The 20,706-nt window shown below is 58.9% G+C and overlaps 2 protein-coding genes across 3 annotated transcripts; one reads left to right on the forward strand and one right to left on the reverse strand.

Annotated features, from left to right (window-relative positions):
• Nucleotides 1–188: 188 nt before the first annotated feature.
• On the reverse strand, nucleotides 189–12,382 carry PARM1 (prostate androgen-regulated mucin-like protein 1). The gene is made up of 4 exons (XM_066549346.1): nucleotides 12,301–12,382; nucleotides 4,739–5,404; nucleotides 3,945–4,023; nucleotides 189–3,421 (listed from the first exon to the last, which is right to left on the reverse strand). The coding sequence occupies exons 1-4, from the start codon at nucleotides 12,350–12,352 to the stop codon at nucleotides 3,337–3,339; spliced, it is 882 nt and encodes a 293-aa protein (XP_066405443.1). The 5' UTR covers nucleotides 12,353–12,382; the 3' UTR covers nucleotides 189–3,336.
• Nucleotides 12,383–15,024: 2,642 nt separating this feature from the next.
• On the forward strand, nucleotides 15,025–20,302 carry BTC (betacellulin). Of its 2 annotated transcripts, none has more exons than XM_066549344.1 (6): nucleotides 15,025–15,120; nucleotides 17,776–17,871; nucleotides 18,090–18,207; nucleotides 18,344–18,490; nucleotides 18,796–18,877; nucleotides 18,996–20,302. In XM_066549344.1, exons 1-6 carry the CDS (start codon nucleotides 15,048–15,050, stop codon nucleotides 19,059–19,061), a joined length of 582 nt encoding a protein of 193 aa, XP_066405441.1. In that variant the 5' UTR covers nucleotides 15,025–15,047; the 3' UTR covers nucleotides 19,062–20,302. The 2 variants fall into 2 exon arrangements, with proteins under 2 accessions (XP_066405441.1, XP_066405442.1); XM_066549345.1 differs by having other exon boundaries at nucleotides 18,796–18,903; nucleotides 18,996–19,100.
• Nucleotides 20,303–20,706: the final 404 nt, after the last annotated feature.

Below are 20,706 nucleotides of genomic sequence, written 5' to 3' on the forward strand. Positions count from 1 at the left end.
GCTTTGGTTGGCACCTGGTGACTCCATCTCCTTCCCTGTATGGAGACCTGCTCACAGGTAAGCCCACAAGTGCCAGTGGGGCTCCCACCAGCCTGCAGGAGTTGTTATCCCAGAAATCTCTGGCCAAGTAGCCTTGGAGTGTGTGGCTAATGGTAAAACTGTGCTGGTCAAGTCCACAACCAAACAGCTTTGGTGTTAAATGGGAAGCTAATTTTATTCCAGTTATTAATTGGAAATATTCTTGTTTGGGTTCCAACCACAAGAGGAGGCTGAAAGAAAATTCTAAGTTGAGCTGAGCTTTGGTGTTGGGAAGGAAAATTATTCATGGTACAGGATCCAGGTGATTTTGACCTTTTGTTCCCCTGTTTTTGGTGTTTGCCTCTGGAAAAAGCACGAGGGAATGGGAATGCTGAGGGAATGCTGAACCACTGTTTGGTCTGTTTATCTTGGCACCGAGCCCTTAACTCCCTTTGCCAGGGAATAAATGGCAGGGCAGGAAAAGGAATGGCATTTTCAGGGGATAAAAGGCAATGGAGGGAGGATAGAGACAGGCAAGGAGCTGCTTTATGGGATGGAAGGTGCTCTGGGGAGCTTTGCTGCCCTGTCCATGGAGGTGCAGCTGATGGGAGCAGGAAGGATGCTGGGATCAGGGCACTGGGATGATCCTGGGATGGAAGCAGCAGCTCAAGCTCCCTCACTCCCTGGCACCTGGAATCCTGCCTTGCTCACCCTTCCAGGCCAGAATCAGGAGTAGAAGGGATTATTGCTGCTTTGTGGGAAAAAAAGTAGAGTTCCAGCAGGCTCAGGAGCCGCACACAAGGTCACAGAGCTATTAATAAAGGCAGGGCCTGCCGAGCTCTGTGGAACATGGAGAGGCAGCAAGTGGAACAGTGCAGGGCTGAGGGGCTCAGCTGATTGGGGTCCCCAATTTTGGGCTGGTTTGGTGCCTCTGGTGTGGTTTTGGCTTGCTCCAATAGTGTTATTTGTTATGGAAGTGGGGGTGTTCTGTGTTAAACCTCTGTTCAGCCACCCCCTCCTGGGGCAGTGTCGCTCCTGCCTGGCTGCAGGGAATCCATCTGTTTTTGAATTTCCAACTGGAAGTGAGGGAAAGGCTCCTCATGTTGTACTGTTTATACCTCAGAGGGGCAGCATCTGTCTCTGCAAGGCTCAGCCCAGGGGTGTGCTGGGACCTCCATGCTGGAAACGGGGTGGTTTCCTTGGATTTTCTCCTTCGTGGTCCTGGCTGGAGTTGGCTTCTGACACCTGCAACCAGGAGCTACTCACTCTGGTAACTCAGGCTTGGAAGGGTGGCTGATGCATGGGAATATTCACCAAACAAGAGCATCATTAGGGAGGCCAGAGGGAGTCTGGAAGCTGGGATGAAGATCCCAGCCGGCGAGGGCAGGGTGGGAGAGCCAGCACAGGCTCAGGGGATGGGAAGTTCCACACCATGGAGCTATGCCAGCTATTTCTCTTTCTGTATAAATAAAATAGCTGAGATGAAATGGAGCCAAAGGGGGGCAGGGGGGAGGGAGGGAGGCGAAGGAGATGGGAGGAGGTGGACTTGAGCCAGGCTTGTGGGAGCCTTTAGGAAAAATGGGAATTGGCTGGTTTTGCAAATGAAACAAGTTGGTAGCAGGTTTAACCCTGTTGGTTTTTAAAAGAGAAGGAAAAGGGCCTTTCTTAGGGCATGTCCTGGTTGCTTTTCCCCATTTTCCCCTGCTATACTGGTGTGGGATAGAAACCCATCAGTAAGCCAGAGGGTCTGAGGTGGGAATTTGAGAGGGGTGTTTGAAGGCATTGCCTGGAACACAGGCATCCTCCCTCTGAGGGCATTATCCCCCAGAATAAAGTGCTTTTTCCACTTGCCAAAGGCATCTGTTATTCCCTAGGCTGCCCTGTGCCTTGGCTCGTGCTGGCAAACAGTCCTGCAGATGGAAACACATCATCCATGTCCACATCATCCATGTCACTGGGGATGGTGTCTTGTCCCAGAGAGGTGAGGAATCTGTTTTCACCCCGGGATATCCCCAAAAATATGTACAGCTTCTTCCTTGCATTGTAGGGTAAGAGAGAGTAGTTCATTTTGAGGATCCAGGCACAGGGTTGAGCCGGAAAGCTGACACCCCATTTCTGTCCTCCTTTATGAAAAAGGAATTTACTCCCTTGGAGTTATATACTTTTAATTGAAGGGGATGGCTTTTCTTCTCCCTTTATTCCCTCAGTTTGGCAGCAGCAGCACAATGCCCAGTTTATTTCCAGAGAAGAAGGGTGGTGGTTTTTTAACTCAGTTTGTGGTTTTTCTTAGCCAAGGTAGCCTAATTTGCTGCTTCTTGGGTGCCAAAAAGATGAAAAATAATTTTACTCATCCTAAGCATGTTCAGGGCCTGTGCTTCCCTGTGTATGCTCCCAGGCCCAACAGTTTTCCAGGCTGGCTGTGGCTGAGAGGTGCCACAACCAGTCAAGGTTTATTTTCTTGTTTTCATCAAGGTCTGAGGGCTTTGCTTTCCACTGCCAGGGAATTTAGCCAGAGGGAGAAGCTGCTGAGCATCCCCTTCCCAAACCAGCTCTGCCATCAGCCACCCCCAGCCTTCCCACACTAAAAGCTGAACACAAGTTGGGGATGAAAAGAACACTCCGCTGTATTTTAGCAGCCAAGTTTTTTTGAGGAATGGAAACAAAGCTGTGGAGTGAGCAGCCACATGTGTGAAATGGATGGTCAGTGCATCTTCCTGTGGGCTCCTGGGCTGCTTTTGGGACCAAACCCCCCACAATTAAATGGAAAAAATTAAATTAGGAACTTGTGCAAGGAAGCACCTGCAGGAAAAGAAAGGGAGCAGTGACTGAGCAGCCCCATAGCTGTTCATGGTTCCTGGGGAGACAAGGCAAAGGATTTCGTAGCAGGGCAACACAGGGAAGTGATTTTAGGGAAAGGGACATGTGAAAGCACAGGAGACCCTGGCACACTGCTGGCTCTGGCTCAGCAGCCCCCCACTCCCCCCCAGATCACAGAGCAGCAGCATTTCAAAGGATGCCACAGCACTGGCTGAACCTCCATCCTCTCCCTTGACCTCCCCATCCCTTCCCCCTGGGGAATTTGGCTTCCCTTGTCTCCAACAAGTGGCTGGCCTGCCCCAGGACCTGGTTTCCTGCTCAAAGGCCAAAATTGAGGTTTATTGTCAGCACTGCCCTCCAGTTCCTGCCATCCAGCAGCCCCATGGTGATCCTGCCTGAGGCAGGGGCTCCGTGCCCGGCATCTCCTCGACAGCGGATGCTCTGCTGCAGAAGCGCTTACTTATAAATTAAAGGTTTTTGGGGTTTTTGGCTTCATCCCTGCTAGGAATCATCGTACAGGGGGTTGTTGTAGTTGCCCCAGGAGCCGTAGTCATGGTCATCCAGAAGCCTTCCATAGGAGGAGTGCCTGCCAGGGAGAGCAAACCCAAGGTTACTTTGAGGATTTGTTACTTATTTTGCAATGGGATGAAGAAATATTAATGCAAAGGCTCCCTAGGTCAAGCTTTGGGGTGTTTTGAGAGGAAGGACCAGGAGAAGTGAAGCCCAGATTGAATTTTGCCCCTGTTGAATGAGCCTGGCCAGGGAATTAAAACCAGACCTTTGCTCATCTCAGCTGTCAGCAAAGGCTCATTAGGGATGCTCAGCACTGGGCTCTGCTGCTGTTTATTGTCCCAGCTTTCCCAAGGGATAATTACTGGATATGACTATGCTGAGCAGCATCCCTGGCATTTGAGCAGGGCTGTTGCAAAATGAGGGATGCAAACTCTGCTTTCCAGTACAGGAGTGGTGAGAAACGGAGCCCTGCTGGCACCAGAGGCTCCACATTGCCCTGCCACACCTGGGGACAGCATCTTCCTGCCACTTGGCATCATCCTGGTGATGGTAAGAGGGAGCCTCAGGGAGGGGGGCCACCCCAAAACCAGCCTTACCTGATCTTGAGGTAGGCAGCTGCCCCGAACACCAGCACCACCACCACGATGACCGTCACGGTTATGGCCACAATGCTGCCTGTGCAGGAAACACCAGAAAGGAAAGGGTTCAGGGTTCAGCTCCCTCATGAGTCCCAGCTCCCTGGCACACATCCCACACCCCATCTGCTCCCAGCCATCTCTGATGGGGGGAATATTCCCTCACTGCTTCCCAAAGGGGATGCCGGGCCCCCCTTTATCTTGGCAATGATCCCCTTGCCATAAGTGCAGAGCAGGTATGTGTGGGATGAAACACAGCTTGGGCACTGTGGATTCATTCTTTGCTGCTGCTCCCAGCACAGCATCCAGTGCTGGGAGCATCCACTGCTGAGCTAAGGCTAGGAAATGCTCCAGGTCTCCCCTTCTCCACCCACGTGGAGCACTTTTAAGCTGCCTGTGCTTGCACAAGGGGACAGGGAGAAGCTCGTGTCAGCTTCCTGAGGGCTCCAGGAGGGAAAATTAAAACCTACACCATCCTAACTCAGGCTGCACCCACCATCCAGCCACTTGTTTCCTCTCATCCTGAAGTGTTTCAAGTCAAATTTAGAACTGAGCATTTTATCCACATCTCCAGGCAACTGAGATTTGTTATCCACCGCTCCCGGGCTCTGCCAGTGCATCAGATGACACGGGCTGCTCCAGGAATTTTGCAGAGTGATGCTCTCAGGAAGCTGAGCACCTCTTCCCTTCCAATTTGGGGGTTTGCCTGTCCTACCTGAACACCCTGACATTCTCTGTGCACACAGAGAGCTCACCTGCACTCAGGGCACGTGGTACCTCCTCCATGGTGACCCCGGTGGTTTTCTCCGAGGCCGTGGCCTGGGCTTCCGTGGGGCTCATCACAGTCACTGGGGGGGATGTTGGCTCCGTGGCCAGGCTCGGTGCCATGGCCAGTGTCCCCAGGGAAGGGACATCCTTGGCCAGCAGCAGTGGCTGGGTCACGGCCGGGCTCACGAGGACGGGTGTCGGGGACAGGCCCGTCCCGGGGGGTGAGGTGGGCTGGCTGCTGGGAAGGGAGGGGGCAGGTGATGGCACAGCCAGCTCTGTGGGGCTGGCAGCTGCTGCCAAATCCAGGGTGCTTCTTGCCAGGCTGGCAGGGTTTGCTGTCCGGGGAGCCTCCGGGGCGGCAGGAACTGAGCTGGGGCTGGAGGCCATGGAGGGACCTTCTGCTGTGGCCATGGCACTCACAGGGACAGGAGCAGGGGGTAGTGCTCCCACCAGGGTGCTGGCATTGTGGCCATCCCCCTCCAGGGGCCTGGAGGATGTCCCATCTCCGGAGGGTCCCGTGGACAAGGGCAGCTGGGGCTGGCCTGGAGCCGGTGTGGGGCCATCCCTGGAGTCTGGTTTCACTGGGACACCCCCCCAGAGCAAGGGGGGGTGGATGGGGATGAGGGGTGGCTCTGGGGAGTCATGGCCCAGTCCTAGGAGTGAGACAAAGAAATGTTAGTGACAGAGCAATCCTTGGGGCAAGCTGGTGCTTGAGAGAGTGCTAAAGGGCTTGGGAATTCACCTGGAAATAACTTTTAAAGTGGAGAGAGCCATCTAAAATGAAGCCTCTCTCGGAAATACCGCTGGGTACCTAGAGGTGAGGCTGAAACCAGACCAGCTGTCCTGGCATCAATCACCCCGTTTTTCCTCCAGTTTGGGATACCCCTATCACTCCAATCACCCCCTCCATCTGCTGCCAGCAGCAGGGGAAGCAGCTCCTCCTCAGAGCAGCCCCTGTGCAGCTGGGAATGATAACACAAGACATCTCTTTCTCCTCTCCCCCCATTTCCTTGTGCATTCATTTGTCTCCATTTCTTAGCACGAGGATGAGTCATTTCTCCCTCTGTCCCCACCAGCTGACTGCTGGGGCTTTTTCTCCCCTTTCCAGGGGGGGAAAACTCAGCACGGGTCCAGCACTGGCCTCCTCAGTGTGGCTGGGATGAGGGAAGAGTGTGCCAGCACTGTGTGACATGGGGAGGCATTTTAATTCCATGTATTCATTTATTTACATCCCCCAGAGAAAGCATCCCAAGCCCAGAACTGGGCAGAGCAGGAGCTCACTCCAGCTGCAATGAACTAATCAGGAGTGGGGAGGACAGAAACATGCAGTGCCTGTCTGCAGGAACAATGGCATCTGGCACTGGTGAGCAGGGACTCATTAATGCAGCCAAAATTGCTTTTTTTGGTCCTGTGGATACCCATGTGGAAGGACCCCATTTTCCCAAGGAAAGGGGTCTTGGAGGAGTGACTGAGGCCATGGCAGCTCTGCTCTCCTGAGGACAAGCACTGGGAGATGGCTCCGAGCTGTCACCCTGCTCAGGCCGAGGACACAAACCATGGAAGAGGGAGGAGGAGAGGGATGACAAGCTGGAATCTGGTCACTGCAGGGAGGCCTGGACCAAGGACCCTTCACACCACACGGTTCAGATTCCATCTATATGTCAATATTTTCACACCTGGAGCTTTCAGATTTCTCCAGCAGGTCCCAGCCAGCCTCTGCAGCCCAGCAAGCAGGATCCTGCCAGGACCTCAGGAGTTTGTTACCTCTGCAAGTGCAGATGCTCCCGGTCCCTCAGGGACACAGGCAGCTTTCTACCTCCCTGCAAAGCCACCCTGATGTCCCTAAGTGCTTGGGGTCAGCAGAGCTCCCATGATCTGCCTGAACTTTGGAGGCAGACCAGAGCTGGCAGTGCTGCTGGCCGGGATGAGTCAGGAACTTTCCGATAACATCTGAGGGGCATAAATTTGGAGGCTGAGCCAGAACTGCAGGCAGGAACAATCTTTGGCTGCTGGCTGAGAGCTCCCAGCCAAGGAGGTCACAAGTCACAGGGACTCTTTCCAGGAGAGCAAGGAAGCTCAGCTCAGCCCTGGTATCCCCTGCCTCTCCCTACGAGCAGCCCGTGCCTGTGCTGTGCTCTCCCCTGCCTCCTCCATGGGGGATCTGGGATCCACCCAGAGGAGGTAACCCCAGGAAAGCCCTGCCATGATCCCAGAGGCAACACAGGCTGCTTCTGAATGGGGTTAGGATTGAGGGACAAAAGGATTGAGGGCTTCTTTGGCTGGTGCTCCATGTGTCTCCATCCATGTCCCTGCACCCAGCTGGTGGGCAGCCTTGTGTGCACATCCTGTCCTCTCCCCAATGCATCTGAAAGGGAAAACCAAAAGGAAAACAAAAACCAAGCAGAGTTTTTCTTGGTTTCCCCAACACCTGGTTTGCAGGAGCTGCTGCTGGGGGACAAGGGACAAACCAGACAGCCACAGCACTTCACACAGGACCATGTGGCTTGGGAGGCTGAAACTCCTCCAGCAGGGGCTGTCAGAGGGACTGAGGGATGTCAGCTCCCAGAGGATGCCCAGCATAGCTCAGCCCTGAGGAATTTGCTCATCTAATTCACTTAGGGCAGTTGACGACCCTGCTGGAATCCATCAGGGAGCAAGGCGGGGGCCTCCCAGGATGAGGTGACTGCCCAGGAAAGCAGCAGTGTCACACTCCAGGGCCCCACAGCAGCTTTGCAAAGTCCTTTTCCTAGGATTTTCTCACTGGGAATACAGAAAACAGCCAGGGAAAGAAGACCCCAAAGCTGTGTCAATCTAATATCCTGCTCTTAGGGGAAGGGGATATTCTTAGGGGAAAGGAATATTCTTAGGGGATATTCTTAGGGGGATATTAGCCCTAATCACATGCCAAACTGAGGAATTATCCCTCTTCTCCTGGTGAATTATCTCCCTCTCCCACTGCCACGATGCTCTCCTGGCTCCTGGAAGGCACAGAGAAGGGCAGGTCTTGCCCTTGCAGGAGCTGAGTGATGCTCATGTTCCTCTTGGGAAAGAGCTGCTTGACCTGGGCTGGCAGCCTCTCCAGGATGCACTTCCCAGGCACTCCAAAAGCCATTGCAGCAGATCCTGAAGTTCTCTGCCAGCTGAAAGGCAGCCTAAAAGCCACCAGAGAACATCTCCAGCCCGAGTGAATGACATCAGGCCGGAGCAGCAAACAAACATCCACTGATAAAGGCAGAGATGGAGCTTTTAGCCAGCCTCACTGCAGAGCTCAGGGCCTCTGACACAGTGACAGGAGACCCCAGGAGCAGCCCCAATTACCTACAGCCCCCAAGCCCCAGCTGCAGCCAGGGATGTTCCCCCAGCAGCCAAGGACAAAGGGATAATGCAAGTTTCCACAACATGGGTGTTGTTTGTTCTGCCTGCCCTTACACAAGGAATCTCACCAGCTGCTCTGAACAAGAAATACAGCAGCAGCAGGAAAACAAGGAGGGCTGCTGGACACACTCTGGTGCAGCCAGCTTGGGTGCCACTTTCTGTGCCAGTTTAGCAGCTGGCAAACACCCAGAAAACAAAAGTGACCAAGGCCATAGGTAAGCATCACTGCTCTTTAAAGCAAAGCCCTGTAGAAACCGGGCTTTAATCACAAGAGTGAGCAAAAAAATACCTTTTGCCAGTCCTGTATCATGCTGCTCCTCACCAAATGCTGATGACAGAACAGCCCTGAGTCCCCTGAGCGAGCCTTGGGTTGTCACCAGGTTAAGTGATGCAGAGCAGTAAAACAATCTAGATGTAAATATAAGTAAGGATTTCCTGCCTGTGACCTCGTTGGCTCAGCTTTGGTTTCTGTGGCTGGGGATTCCCATAACTTTGTGCTGATTTTTGGAAGTTCCCCTCCCCCTTGTTAATGCTCAGGTATGATTTTCATTGTATTTCTCTGCTGTAAAACCAGCAGCATCTGGCTGTGGATGGCAAAAGCTCTCCTTACATCAGCTAGGACTAAGCCAAACTGGTTTTTGCTTTGGGTTCAACGAGTTTTTCCAGCTGTTCAGCCCTGCACTGCCTCTCCTTCTCTGTCCCCATGCATTTTGGGATCTGGGGATGTTCAAATCTCCCTGGCTGGGGGCCCCACCTGCAGTGCACGGGGCTGTGACTGAGCTCTGTGCTGATGTGGGGGCAGGAGCACAGAGGATGTGGTGGTTGCTCTGGGCCTTTAACTTGTGTCTTTCTCCTTCTGGGGCTCTGTTGTGGACTCTTGCCTTGTTATCCCAAAGAAATATGGGTGATGGGGAGGTCTGGGAGCAGTTCTGCCAGCTCTGAGCTGTGTCTCACACTCACTGGGATTTTGATCCACCCAGCTGGATCAGTGGTGGGAAATGGTGGCTCCTGTGGGCATCTCCAGCTGGAGGTGTGCAGCAAAGCTCCAGCACTGCCTGTGAGTGCCAGCAGCAGCACCCCTGCCTGACGTGCTGCTCCACTCCTTGCTGCTCTGTCCCCTCTGTTTTCAGTGCCAGGCTCTGCTGGAGATGGTGTGAGACCAGTTCTGAGAGGAGAAGGACACCAAGGGAGAAAACCAGAGGCCAGAAACAGCACCAGGTAAAAGGCAGAGCTCTTCCCTGCCCGTGAGAGGCAGCCAGGGCCATCAGATCCAATAAATGTGCAGTTGCTGTGATTTACTGGCAGGCCGAGCTGGCTTCCTGCATGATTAGTTTTATTCTGCTGCATGCTCGTTAAGTGCCTGAGCTCTAATTGCTCTGAGGCTTTCTGTAGCTCAGAGAGACAGCTGCACAGCAGAAATCCCTGTGTCCATGCGTCCATCTGTCCCAGCCATGAGGCCTGCACACCCTCCAGAGCCTGAGGAATGCTGCCATGGGCAGAGTCCCCTTGAGGAGGCAGGAGGGAAGCTCCAGCACCCTTCCCAGCTGAAAATAGCTTTTTTTTTTTGTTAAATTCACACGGCTCCCTGCATGCTGCACACTCCCTCCTTCCTCGCCTGGGGTGGGTGTGCAGGTTCTTCCCTGCCCCATGATCCCAACCCAGAGGTGAGGACTGCTGGGGGCACAACAAACCCAGGCTCCAGCCAAGGAAAAGGTAGTGATTCCCCCCAAAACTAAATGTTGCTCAGTTATTCAGCCCTTAAGCCCTTGATGCTGATGCTGCAATGAAATTATAGCAGAAAAGGAGGTGAAGAGGAATTTTTAGGTGATTTTTTCCTCCTGAGAGTGGCAAAACACCTGTCAGCCCGTACAGCCAGAGGTATCTGATGAGGACCTGGGGTGGAAAGCAGTAGCTGACAGCTCCAGCCCCTTCTAAAATGATGTCTTGCTTGTTTAAATAAAAAATACATTAGGAATTTCTAGTTATATTCTTGAAACATGCCAACAAGTGTTATGCTGTGCTGATTTCCCCTGGGGAAGGGGAATAAGGGATCCCATGGGATGCTCTTTGCTGTCTCCTGGGGCTGGGAGCTGGCAGATGGACCTGCCTGCTGGGGACGCCTCACAATATTTTTTCCCATATCTTAGATATAGCTCTGGAGCCAGCCAGGACTTTTGCAAGAAGCAGCTCTGCCCAGGGTGACAACTCCCCAGTTCCATAATTTTCCTGGCTGGCTGCTAATTAGTGCTTCCAGGTGCAGCTTCCAACGTGCATCAGCCCCATTCCAGCCCCTCCCAGGGGGAGAAGCAACTGGGCTTGGCAGAGGAATTTTGGAGCATCCTCTGGTATTAGAGCCTGATTGCTCATTTGGGCTGGGAGAGGGGGTAATTACCTGGCTCCCCTGTCCTTCAGCTCATGGGGGAGCAGAGTGCTTGAAGATTTGCCTCCTCAGTGGCAGAATTAAACAGCCCATGAGGCTCTGAGAGCCCAAAAAGCAGCTCTTCCAGCCCAGAGCCTCCGCAAAGAAGCACTCAGAACCAAGATCTGCTTCTAAAAGGCACTTAAATATGTCCCAGCTGGGGCACAGGGGGAGCTGCAGGAGGGGAGAGTGGGCCTGGGGCTGGGCACCAGGTCAGGAATAGAAAACAGGCTTCGATTTCCATCCAGAGGAAGGAGTAATAACAGGATAAAAACTTCCTTGTGCGAGACGCTGCTATTTCATTACATGGCCAGGTAAAGTCCAGACTTATTTCACTCCTGGCCGGTGACATCCTGGCTGTCATCTGGTTCTGAAGAATGAGTCTGGAGCAAATTTAAATTGTGCTTGGTGTTTCCTCCCAAGCAAGATATCTATCTATATATCTATATATATATATAGATATAGACATATATACACATACACACACACACTTTTTTTTTCTTTTTTTAAAAAATTATTTCAGTGAGGCCAAAAATGTTGCAGAAAGCATCTGAAAGATGCTCGAGGGCTGTTTGGGAGCAGCCTGAGGGACGTGGGACCAGAGTCCAGGGAAATCTTTCCTCTTTCTTGTGCCAAGCCTGGCTGGCGTTGGAGCTTTGGAGAGGGATGGTCGTGGGAACAGCTTTGGGTTTGGTCGGGGCGCTGGGAAAAGCCCGCCCCCAAAGGCTGCCTCCCGGCAGGGACCGCCTGCTTTAGGGGCACAGTTGGGCCCGTGAGGGAGAAGAAAGAGCATCCCCAGCATCTCAATGCTCGTCCCCATCCCTCCTGAACGCATTTTCTCGGGAAGCACAGATCAGGAGCTCGCTGGCAAATCCCCCTTTTTCAGGGACAATTATCCATCCCGCTCTCCCTGATCGGCTCTCCCTGATCCAGGGAAGATCTCCCGAGGTCCGGGGTCATGGCTGGGGGTCCCGCGGCTGCTGCTGCCTGCGGGCTGTGCCGGGGAGATCAGCCCGGCCCGGGCCCGTCCCCTGGTGCTGCTGTGCCGGCAGCGATGTGACAGTGACATCCCAGCCGATGGATCTCTCTCTCCTCCCGCGCAGCGTCCCCGGTTATGCAAGTGTGTTTTCCATGTTCCCGGGCAGGCAGCTCCTCGTGTTTATTAAAAGCCCAGCCTGGGCGGGCGGGCGGAGGGGTGACCCGCGCTCGCTGTCGCATCAGCCGGGGACAGAAGTGTCCCCGCCGAGCGCCTCGCTGGGGGAAGGTGTGAAATCGGGCAATTTCTGTGAGATGGAGACGCTGGTACCGCCGGGGGGAGACGCCAGGGGCTGGGGGAGTGCGAGCTCGGCTGAAGGCCAGGGAGAGCCACAGAAGCTCCCTGGAAGCAGCGACCGCGGAGGGAAGGGACATGCGGGGCCGGGGTGACTCCAGCCCGGCCAGGGGGTGGCCGTGAGGACACTCCGGTGGCCCCATCCAGCCGCCCTCCTTCGCGCAGTCGGGGACTCCGCTGGGGACCTTCCGAGGGGCGAGGGGTGAGGAAAAGCGGGGTGCGACACCTCTCGCACCGCCGTCATTGGGGGTGACCCCCTCGCACGGGGGGTGTGAGCGGGACCCGCGGTCCCACCCGGGGTCCGGGAAGGAGCCGGGCTGTCCCCGGCAGGCGCGGGGCTCCTCCGTCCCCGCGGCCCCCATCGCTCCCCGCCCGACCCCGCGGGGTCCCCGCCGTGTGCCCCCCGCCCATCCCGCTGCGCTTACCTGCCGGGAGGAGGAGGAGGGCGAGGAAGAGCAGGCGGCAGCAGCAGCCCATGGTGCCGGCGGCGCTGGCAGCCGCGGCGGGAGGGACGCAGCGCCCAGCCCGGCCCGGCCCGGCCCCCGCCACCGCCCCCCGCCCCCTGCCCGCCGCCCGGCCCGGCCCACAGCGGCACCTGCCGGCACCGGCACCGCCGGGAACGCGGGCACGGGCACCGGCTGCCAGGGACCGACCGTGCTGGACTGCTCCGCCTGCCCCGGGATGAGGCACCGGGGCTGGATGCCGAGTGCCACACGCTGCCGGTGGGTGTCACACGCTGGGGACCAGGCGTGGAGGGCTCTGGTGCCAGCCGGTGGCACCCACTTGGGGTGCTCTGTGTCACCGGTACTTGTCCCTCTTCCTTGCCTGGGATGGGTGTCCAAGTTCTTCCCTGCCCCATGATCCACACCCAGAGGTGATGCCTGCTGTGCCAGCTCCTGGCTGTGTGATGGTGATGGCCTGGCACGGGTTGTTCAGAGGAGCTGTGGTTGTCCCATCCCTGGAAGGGTTCAAGGACAGGCTGGACAAGCGTCAGAGCAGCCTGGGCTAGTGGAAGGTGTCCTGCCCATGGCAGCAGGGTTGGAACACAAAGAGCTTTAAGGCCCTTTCCAATTCAAGCTATTGTGTGATCTCGTGATTCTGGACCTCCCTTGGGATCCCCAAGCCAGGTATGAATCCAGGGGAGCCAGGGACTCAGGGTCCTGCCTTTCCATGGTACAAACAGCTCCCAAAGTGCAGCTCCCGGTGCTCCAAGGACCCAGCCAGGAGACAGACACCTGTGGCACACCAGGAGGTACAAGGACCATTTTTTCACCTCTTTCCTTCTGGGAAGAGCTGTGCTGCTGCGGGTGAAATATTTTCAGGCTGAACTCATCCTCCCCAGGCTTTTGCATGCTCACAATGGAAAAGGATTTTCAGAGCCCGGGCTGTGGCCGAGCTATCTTTACCCGGGGTTGCTCAGCCCTCTGCTCTGCTGTATTGTGTGGCCTTTTCTCAGGATGGATCCTGGCTCTGGGCCTGAACCAGCCGGGCACAAAATCCAAGTCAGCTGGCATTCCTCAGGCGGACGGGCGCTATCAGCATCTCCGCTGCTGCTGCTGCCGTGGGAACAGCGTGATCCTCTCCCTGGTTCCCTTCTCACATCCCTGTTGTTTTTGGGTGCTGCGTGCTTCCATGGGCAGGAGTTTTTTGGGGGGGACGGGGCTGGGCACAGCCGCTGCCCCTCGCTGTGGCCCCGGGTGCGAGCCGCGTTTGGGGTGCCCAGGGCCGGGCTGTGGCGAGCCCGGAGGGCCCCGAGGGCCACCAGCCCTGGGCTCCAGCTGCCACCTGCTGGTCACCTCGGCCTGCTCCTCCCGGCATGGCCTCCCGGGAGCAGGGAGAGATCCTTTTTTGGGGATAACTTTGGCCATCTCTTTCCCATTGCTGCTGGTACCATCTTCCCTGAGGCTTCAGCCCTTTAAAATCCCTTTAAAATGCCTTTCCCCCACCAGTTTTATCCAGATATGAAGGATGCTGGAGGGAAATTTTTCTTTTAATGGGGATGAGGATTTTTTAATATTTTTTTTTGCCTGCTCCCTGCCTTTGCCCACCCCACTGGGATGAAGCCAGCTCCTCTTGGGTGATCCTGTGCCACATCCTGCTGCCAGCTGCCAGTTTTGCTGGTCTTGCCCAAGCCCCCAGCAGAGCTTTTGCACCATCCTGGTGGTTTATGACGCTTTGCCTGTTTTTGGGGGACGCTGGCAGGGAGCCGGCGTGGCTGTGAGCCGAGGGGCCGGCGGTCCCGGTGTGCCGGAGCCTGCAGCAGGAATTTTTGGCTGGCCAGGGCTAGGGGAGCTTGCTCACCCGCTGGTCAGCGGCCAAATGGCATGGCTGGGTGGCTGCCAGAACTCACATTAATAGCTGCCAGCTTGCAGTTTGAGGTCACCCGTTCTTTCCAGTCTTTCATTTCCACCTCCATCGGCGCCCGGGGGCTCCGCGGCCGCTCCCCGCCCGCGCCCCTGTCTGCCGGGAGAGCCCCTGAGCCCTGCTGGGAGCCGGGACAGTGCCGGAGCATCCCTGCCGAGCAGCCCTGGAGGGCAGCAGGGGACACGCCGGCAGCCGGGGGACACCTTCACCCCTGTGGGTCTCTTCTGTTCCCCAGGATGTCAGTCAGGGGAGCGGGAATACCCTCCCAGCACACCCCGAGGGAAAAATTACACCGCGAAGTGTATTTTGCGAAGGCACAGCCCCTTGCAGAATAATTCGGGTTGCCGTCCTTGCCTGCCAGGGCCCCTGGGAGGGTGTTTTACAGCCGCTCGCTGTGAATTAATCCACCTTGCTACAGCAAGCTGGCCACGGATAAATGCTCTGGGGAGGCGAGGCTGGACTTGGACGCTCTGTCCCCCTGGAGAGGGGATGCCCAGAGCCCTGCCTGGAAGCCATGGCAGGATGGGGGATCTCTCCGGCTGCCCAAATCCCCAGGGATCCGTGGCGAGGCATCTGCTTGACGCCTCCTGGCAGGACGAGGTGGGACGCGCGTGGGTGCGACACCCGGGAGGGGACACCGGCACCGCCGAGGGATGGCTCCGGCGGGCTGGGAGCCGCGCAGCTGGAGGAGGAGGCGCAGCAGGAGGAGGAGGAGGAGGAGGAGGGCGGCGGTGCCCGAGCGGCCGCCCCCGTCCCGCCCCGCCGCAGCTGCCGGGCACCGGGCACCGGGCAGGAGGCGGCGGCGCGCATGGAGGCGGCGGCGGCCCCGGCCCCGGGCGGCGGCCCCGGTACCCTGCTGCTCTGCCTGGCCCTCGCCTCCGGTAAGCACGGGCGTCCCCCTGCCCCGCCACCTGCCCGCCCCGGGATACCCAGCGGCTGGCAGGCTGCTCCTGCCCGTCCCGGCCCGGTGCTTCCCGCCCTGCGCGGTGTCACACCCTGTCCCGGCACCGTCTCTCTCTGGTGCCGCTGCTTCCCGCTCCCAGACTGATGATCCTGCACCTGCCTCCCGGTGCCATCCCGGTGCTCCCCCCGCCTGTCCTGGTGCTCCCCCATCCCATCCTGCTGCTCCCCGGGTCCCTTTCTGCTGCACCCTTGTGTTCCCCCCTCTTACATCCCATCCTGGTGCTGTCCCTGTCCCATCCCAGTGGCTCCCTGTGCCCCCCTGGACAATCCCATCCATGCCAGCCCTTCTTCTATGCCCAGCCCTGTCCCTGGCCTCCCCCTGTGCCCCCAGGTCCCATCCTGGATCTCCCCACCGTTCCAATCCATTGCTCCCCTGCTGCCTCTGAATCCCTGAATCCCTTGGGGCCAGCGTGGGGGCCAGGATGACCTGGCTGGATTCTGGAGCAGGACCGGGATGCTTTTGCTACCTGTTGAAGGGACACTGCTGATGGGTGTCCCGCGGCCATCCTTGGCAGCGGTGGGAATGTGGGATGCCGGGGCAGGGGGGCAGTACCTCTTCAACAAGTGTGTGAGCATTAAATTCCCGTGTTAGTTCCTAAGTTTTTGGGAAGCAGGCAGCTGCAGACAGGTGTGTGCTGATGGCTGCCAGGAAATAACCACAGCCAGGCTTGGGAGCTGGGACCCTCCCTGGCAGGGAATCCTCCCCGGCACTGGGATTTCGGGCGAGCTTTTCTCTCCGCAGGGAGCAGCTTGGGTTTGGCCCTTTGGCAGGGCTGGTGCCACAGCACTTGGCCAAACCTGCCAAACCTGTGTTGGCAGGAGGAAGCCGAGGGTAGCCGACCTGGTTTGGGGCCGGTGTGTCCCCTCAGAGCACGGCCCCGTCCTGGCTGGCTGCTCCCCTACGGTCTGGGCTTTCCCGGGAGAGCGTGGGGGTGGCAACAGCAAAACAATCCAGTGTTTGGGATGCTTCCCTGGGTTATCTCTGCCTGTTCAGGAGAGGGTTCAGCCCGAGATAGCGCAGCCAGGGCATCAGGGAGCTGAGGGTGCTGACACCTGCAGCCTCCGGGTGCCGCGGTGCGGCCGTGGGTGGGCACAGCCCCCTCCCCCGGGGCTGGCACTGCCGCCAGGGCGGCCCTGCCGAGGGGCTGCCAGCCCGGAGGGTGCCAGAACTCCGCATCTGGATGCAATAAGGGTGGGGAGCTCGGCTTGGTGGGGATCTTTCCATGTCGAGCTGTGAACTCGGTCACCGCGAGTGAAGTCAGCCTCCCTCCCTGCCTCCCTCCCTGCCTGTCCCGGCTGTGCCCACGCCGCCCACAGCTGCATCCCGGGCTGCAGCCGCCCCATGGCTCATCCCTGGCTCTGGACAGGCAGCTCCCACACTCTGGGTGGGGCGGTGGGCTCCCTTTCCCCCCGCAGGGCTCTCTCGGGGCGCTGGCACCCGCAGCGCGATGCTGGCTATATATAGCCAGGAGGGACGTGTGCGCCGGGAATGTCCCCGCTGGGGGACGGGGAGGACCCGGAGTCTCGGGGCAGCTCCCACCGCTGTTGCCAAGGTGCCAGATGAGGAAACAGGGAGCGGGAGACCAGGCTGCCAGGATTTGGCTGTGCAAACTCTCCGCTCCCTGGGAAGCCTCCAAGTGCCCCCACACGGGATGGCACAGCCCCTCCTCGGGAGCCACCTCCGCGGGAGCCACCCGGGCCCTGTCGGTCAGGCAGGACCTGTCCCCGCTCCCTGGGTGCCGCCTCGGCCGGTGAATCCCCGGGGAGGGCCGGGCGGGAGCGGGGCCGTGCTGAGTCAGGGCTGGTATGCCAGCGATCCGGTTACCGCCGCTCTGACGCGACCGGCTCGGTTTCACCCGCGGGGCCACGGGGAGAGCGGGGTGGCCCCTTTCCCCCCCCTTTCCCCTTGCCCAGGCTGGGCAGGGCTCCGGGCAGACCTCGGAGCACCTCGCGGTGCCTAAAGGGGCGCCAAGAGAGCTGCAGAGGGACTTGTGACAAGGGCACGGAGCGACAGGACAAAGGGGAAGGGCTCCGCACTGACAAAGGGCAGGTTTAGATTAGATACTGGGAAGGAATTCTTCCCTGGGAGGGTGGGGAGCCCTGGCACAGGTTGCCAGGGAAGCTGTGGCTGCTCCATCCCTGGAAGTGTCCAAAGGCAGGTTGGACAGGGCTTGGAGCAACCTGAGCTAGTGGAAGGTGTCCCTGCCCGTGGCAGCAGGGTTGGATGAACTTTACAGCCCCTTCCGGCCCAAATCCATCAGTGATTCCATGAGTCCGGATCTCCCTGGGGATGCCTTCCTGCATCCTCCCCAGGCAGAGCAGCAGCTGGCCGGGCTGTGTGGTCCAAAACCCACCAGGCTGGCTCGCAGAGCTCCGTGCCGGGCGTTGCTGGGTGGAGGCAGCGGGCGGGGAGCGGCTCTCCCTTCTCCCGGCCCTGGGGAAAAGCTGATGCCGCCAGCGCAGGGGGGCCGCGGGCCCAGCTGCAGAACCCGCTGCCAGCGCCCCCTCTGTGGCTCTGGGAGTGCTGGGCGCTGCTGGGGGTCCCCCTCTGAGCTGCCTCCGCTGCCCTCCAGGCCTGGCGCTCTTCAGCTGCGTGGGCGCCGATACCAACGTCACGGCCGGGCACGGCACGGAGGGGCTCAGCTGCGGCACAGCCAAGGCATGCACAGGTAAGGGAGCGGGAGAGAGGGCCAGGATGGCGGATGAACAGGTGTTGTGTCTAGCGTAGCCGTGTGGCATCGCTGTGCCAAGGACACCCGTGCCACCCCCGCTGGCTGCGGCCGGGCGGGCTCGGAGCTGCTGTGGGGATGCGGCGGCTCAGGGGCGCTGCTGTCTCTGGGCAGAGCTGTCATCCCTCTGGGGCCACTCTCCGTCCTTGTCACCGCAGGGAACGGCACGCAGCCGCGGCGGCAGGGCCACTTCTCGCGGTGCCCGGAGGAGTACCAGCACTACTGTGTCAAGGGCAGGTGCCGCTTCCTCGTAGCCGAGCAGGCCCCCGCTTGTGTGTAAGTCACCCGCGGTGGGGACACGGCCACACACGCGGGATGCTGCGCCCGTCTCCCCCGGGAAAGCGGCGTGAGGGGGGCATGGGCAGCACGGCAGCTTTTGGGACCGCCCTGTGCCTCCCCTGTGCCTGGGCAGGTGCGAGCGGGGCTACACCGGGGCTCGCTGCGAGAGAGTGGATCTGTTCTACCTGCGAGGGGACCAGGGCCAGATCGTCATCATCTCCCTGATCGTCGCCATTGCCGCCCTCATCATCCTCGTTGTTGGCATCTGCCTCTGCAGCCAGTACGTGGGGGAACGGGGCGGGAAGGGAAAGGGAAAGGGAAGGGGGAGTAAATCCTGCCCGACTCCCCTGGCTTCGGGCTGGCTGAACTGGGGCTGTCCCAGGCTGGTGGGACCTGGTCCTGCAGGTGTTGGGAGGTGCCTGAGACATTCCTTTGGGGCTGGAAATCAGGTGTGATCCCCTGGGGATCTTCTGCAGGGTAAAAGCCGAGGGAGAGGGAGGAGCATCACTGCCATGTCCCCTTCTGCCTCTTTTTTGTTTGGTTGGTTGGTTTTTATGATTTCCCCCCCCCCCCCCCCCCGTCAAGCCACTGTCGGAGGCAGCGTAGGAAGAGGAAGGCAGAAGAGATGGAAACGCTAAACAAGGACGGACCTTCCAGAAGTGAAGATGTGCGGGAAACGGGCATCGCGTGAAGGTGCAGGGAAGCGGGGGGGCGACAGAGCCGGTGCGACGGGAGCCCCGCATTGGGATGGGTGACAATACCGATGGGCTCTGCTCTCTCCGCAGGAGCTCCCGGTACCTGCGGGCGGGTCCCGGACGGCAGCAGCGGCTGGCTGCATGGGCGAGGGCTAAAGCGTGCGGCGGCTTGAATAAAGGGGTGACGGAAAGTTGTCCCCAGTGGTGTCGCCGATGTCCTTGGGGCGCGGGGGCTGCGCTGCCGCACTGTGGCCGCCGGACGGCGACACTGAGCTGGGGCGGGGGCCGCCCGCCTACAGCGCCCGCAATGGCCACGCGAGGGCGCCACAACGCCGTCGCCTCCGTCCCGATTCCGGGCCCGGCTCCGCTCCCGCTCCCGGTCCTGCTCCCGGTCCAAGGAGCTCTGCTGGGTTCGGGTCCCGTCCCGGGCGGCCTGGAGGCTGTGCTGGAGGTGCTCCCATTGCCACCGCGCCTCCCCGCAGGGACCGAGCCAAGCTCAGCGTCCCCGGGCGTCCTCCCGGTTCCCGACAGCCGGCGGGAGAGGGGAGGGAGTGGGTGAGGGAAACCGGGAAAAACCAGTGGAAAACAGGTGAGAACAGGGGAAGAACTGGGTGAACCGGGGCCGTTGGCTCCCGTAGCCCCGCGCTGCGGGCTGCGGTGCCCGGAGCTGCGGTCCGGACCCTGCCCGGGCAGGCACCGGGGGCTGCGCTGCCGCACCGTGGCCGCCAGACGGCGACACTGAGCTGGGGCGGGGGCGGCCCGCCTGCAGTGCCCGCAATGGCCACGAGAGGGCGCCACAACCCGGCGTGCCCGCTGGGGTGCCCGTGTCCCTGGCAGTGGGTTTGGGCACCGACCCTCTGCGGGGGCACCCCATCCATCGGCATCCCGGGATGGGGCCGGGTGTCCCTGGTGCCACCCAGGCCGTACCACTGGAGGTGGGGATGCAGTGGAGCCGCGGGGCCCCTGCAGCTCCCAATTCCCAGCACGGGAGCAGCTCCCGCTCCAACCGGGGCCCAGTGACCACCCCAGTGGTGCCAGTCCCTGGGGAGGTGTTGGTGCCCAGACGATGCCACGGGGCTGTGGAGGGCTCATCCCCGTACCCAGGCAAGGAGCACAGCCCTGAGGTGCCAGGGGACATTGTTTTGGGCACCTGCTTCAGCAGGGTCCAGGTTGGGGAGGTGGATTCTCAATTCCACGCAGCTGCTGGAAGCCCTGGTGTGAGCTGAGAGGCAGCAGCACTTGTGAGGTCACCCCCCCCCATAAAAGGCTCTTTATCCTCAGGCTTTGCTGGGCCTGCCTGGGGGGAGCCAAGCCAAGAGGAAAAAATGGTTGCTGCTGCTTTGGGAATGTGCTGTATACAGTCTGGGAGACCAATAAAATGAAAAGGAGGTATGAGACTTTTTCCTGTCTGTTTTTTGGGGGGTTGAAGCTGATGGCTGGAATACTGCAGGCCCAAATGGGCTGGGAAAAGCAGGCTCTGGGAAGTCAGCAGCCCTGCAGGCCTCAGAGGTGGATAAAGCACTTTCAGGTTTTTTATAATGCTTCATGGAGCCCTGGCCAGGTGAATGTTGGATCTGTTTTATTCAGTGCTGGGTTTTCAGTGCTTTAGGTAATCCTCACTTTTCCCATGGCAACCCCACATTCTCTGGTTGTAGTGAAGTGATGCTTCCCTGGATGCCACCCTGGAATTCCTGCATTGCCACTGAATTCCTGCTTTAACCTGATGAGTTCCTGGGGAGCAGACAGACTGGACAGGAGGTGTTGTGCTGAGCACTAAGGCTGGGAATTTAAAAAAAAAAAC

This window comes from Molothrus aeneus, chromosome 4 (assembly GCF_037042795.1).
Source record: "Molothrus aeneus isolate 106 chromosome 4, BPBGC_Maene_1.0, whole genome shotgun sequence".
Taxonomy (NCBI): domain Eukaryota; kingdom Metazoa; phylum Chordata; class Aves; order Passeriformes; family Icteridae; genus Molothrus; species Molothrus aeneus.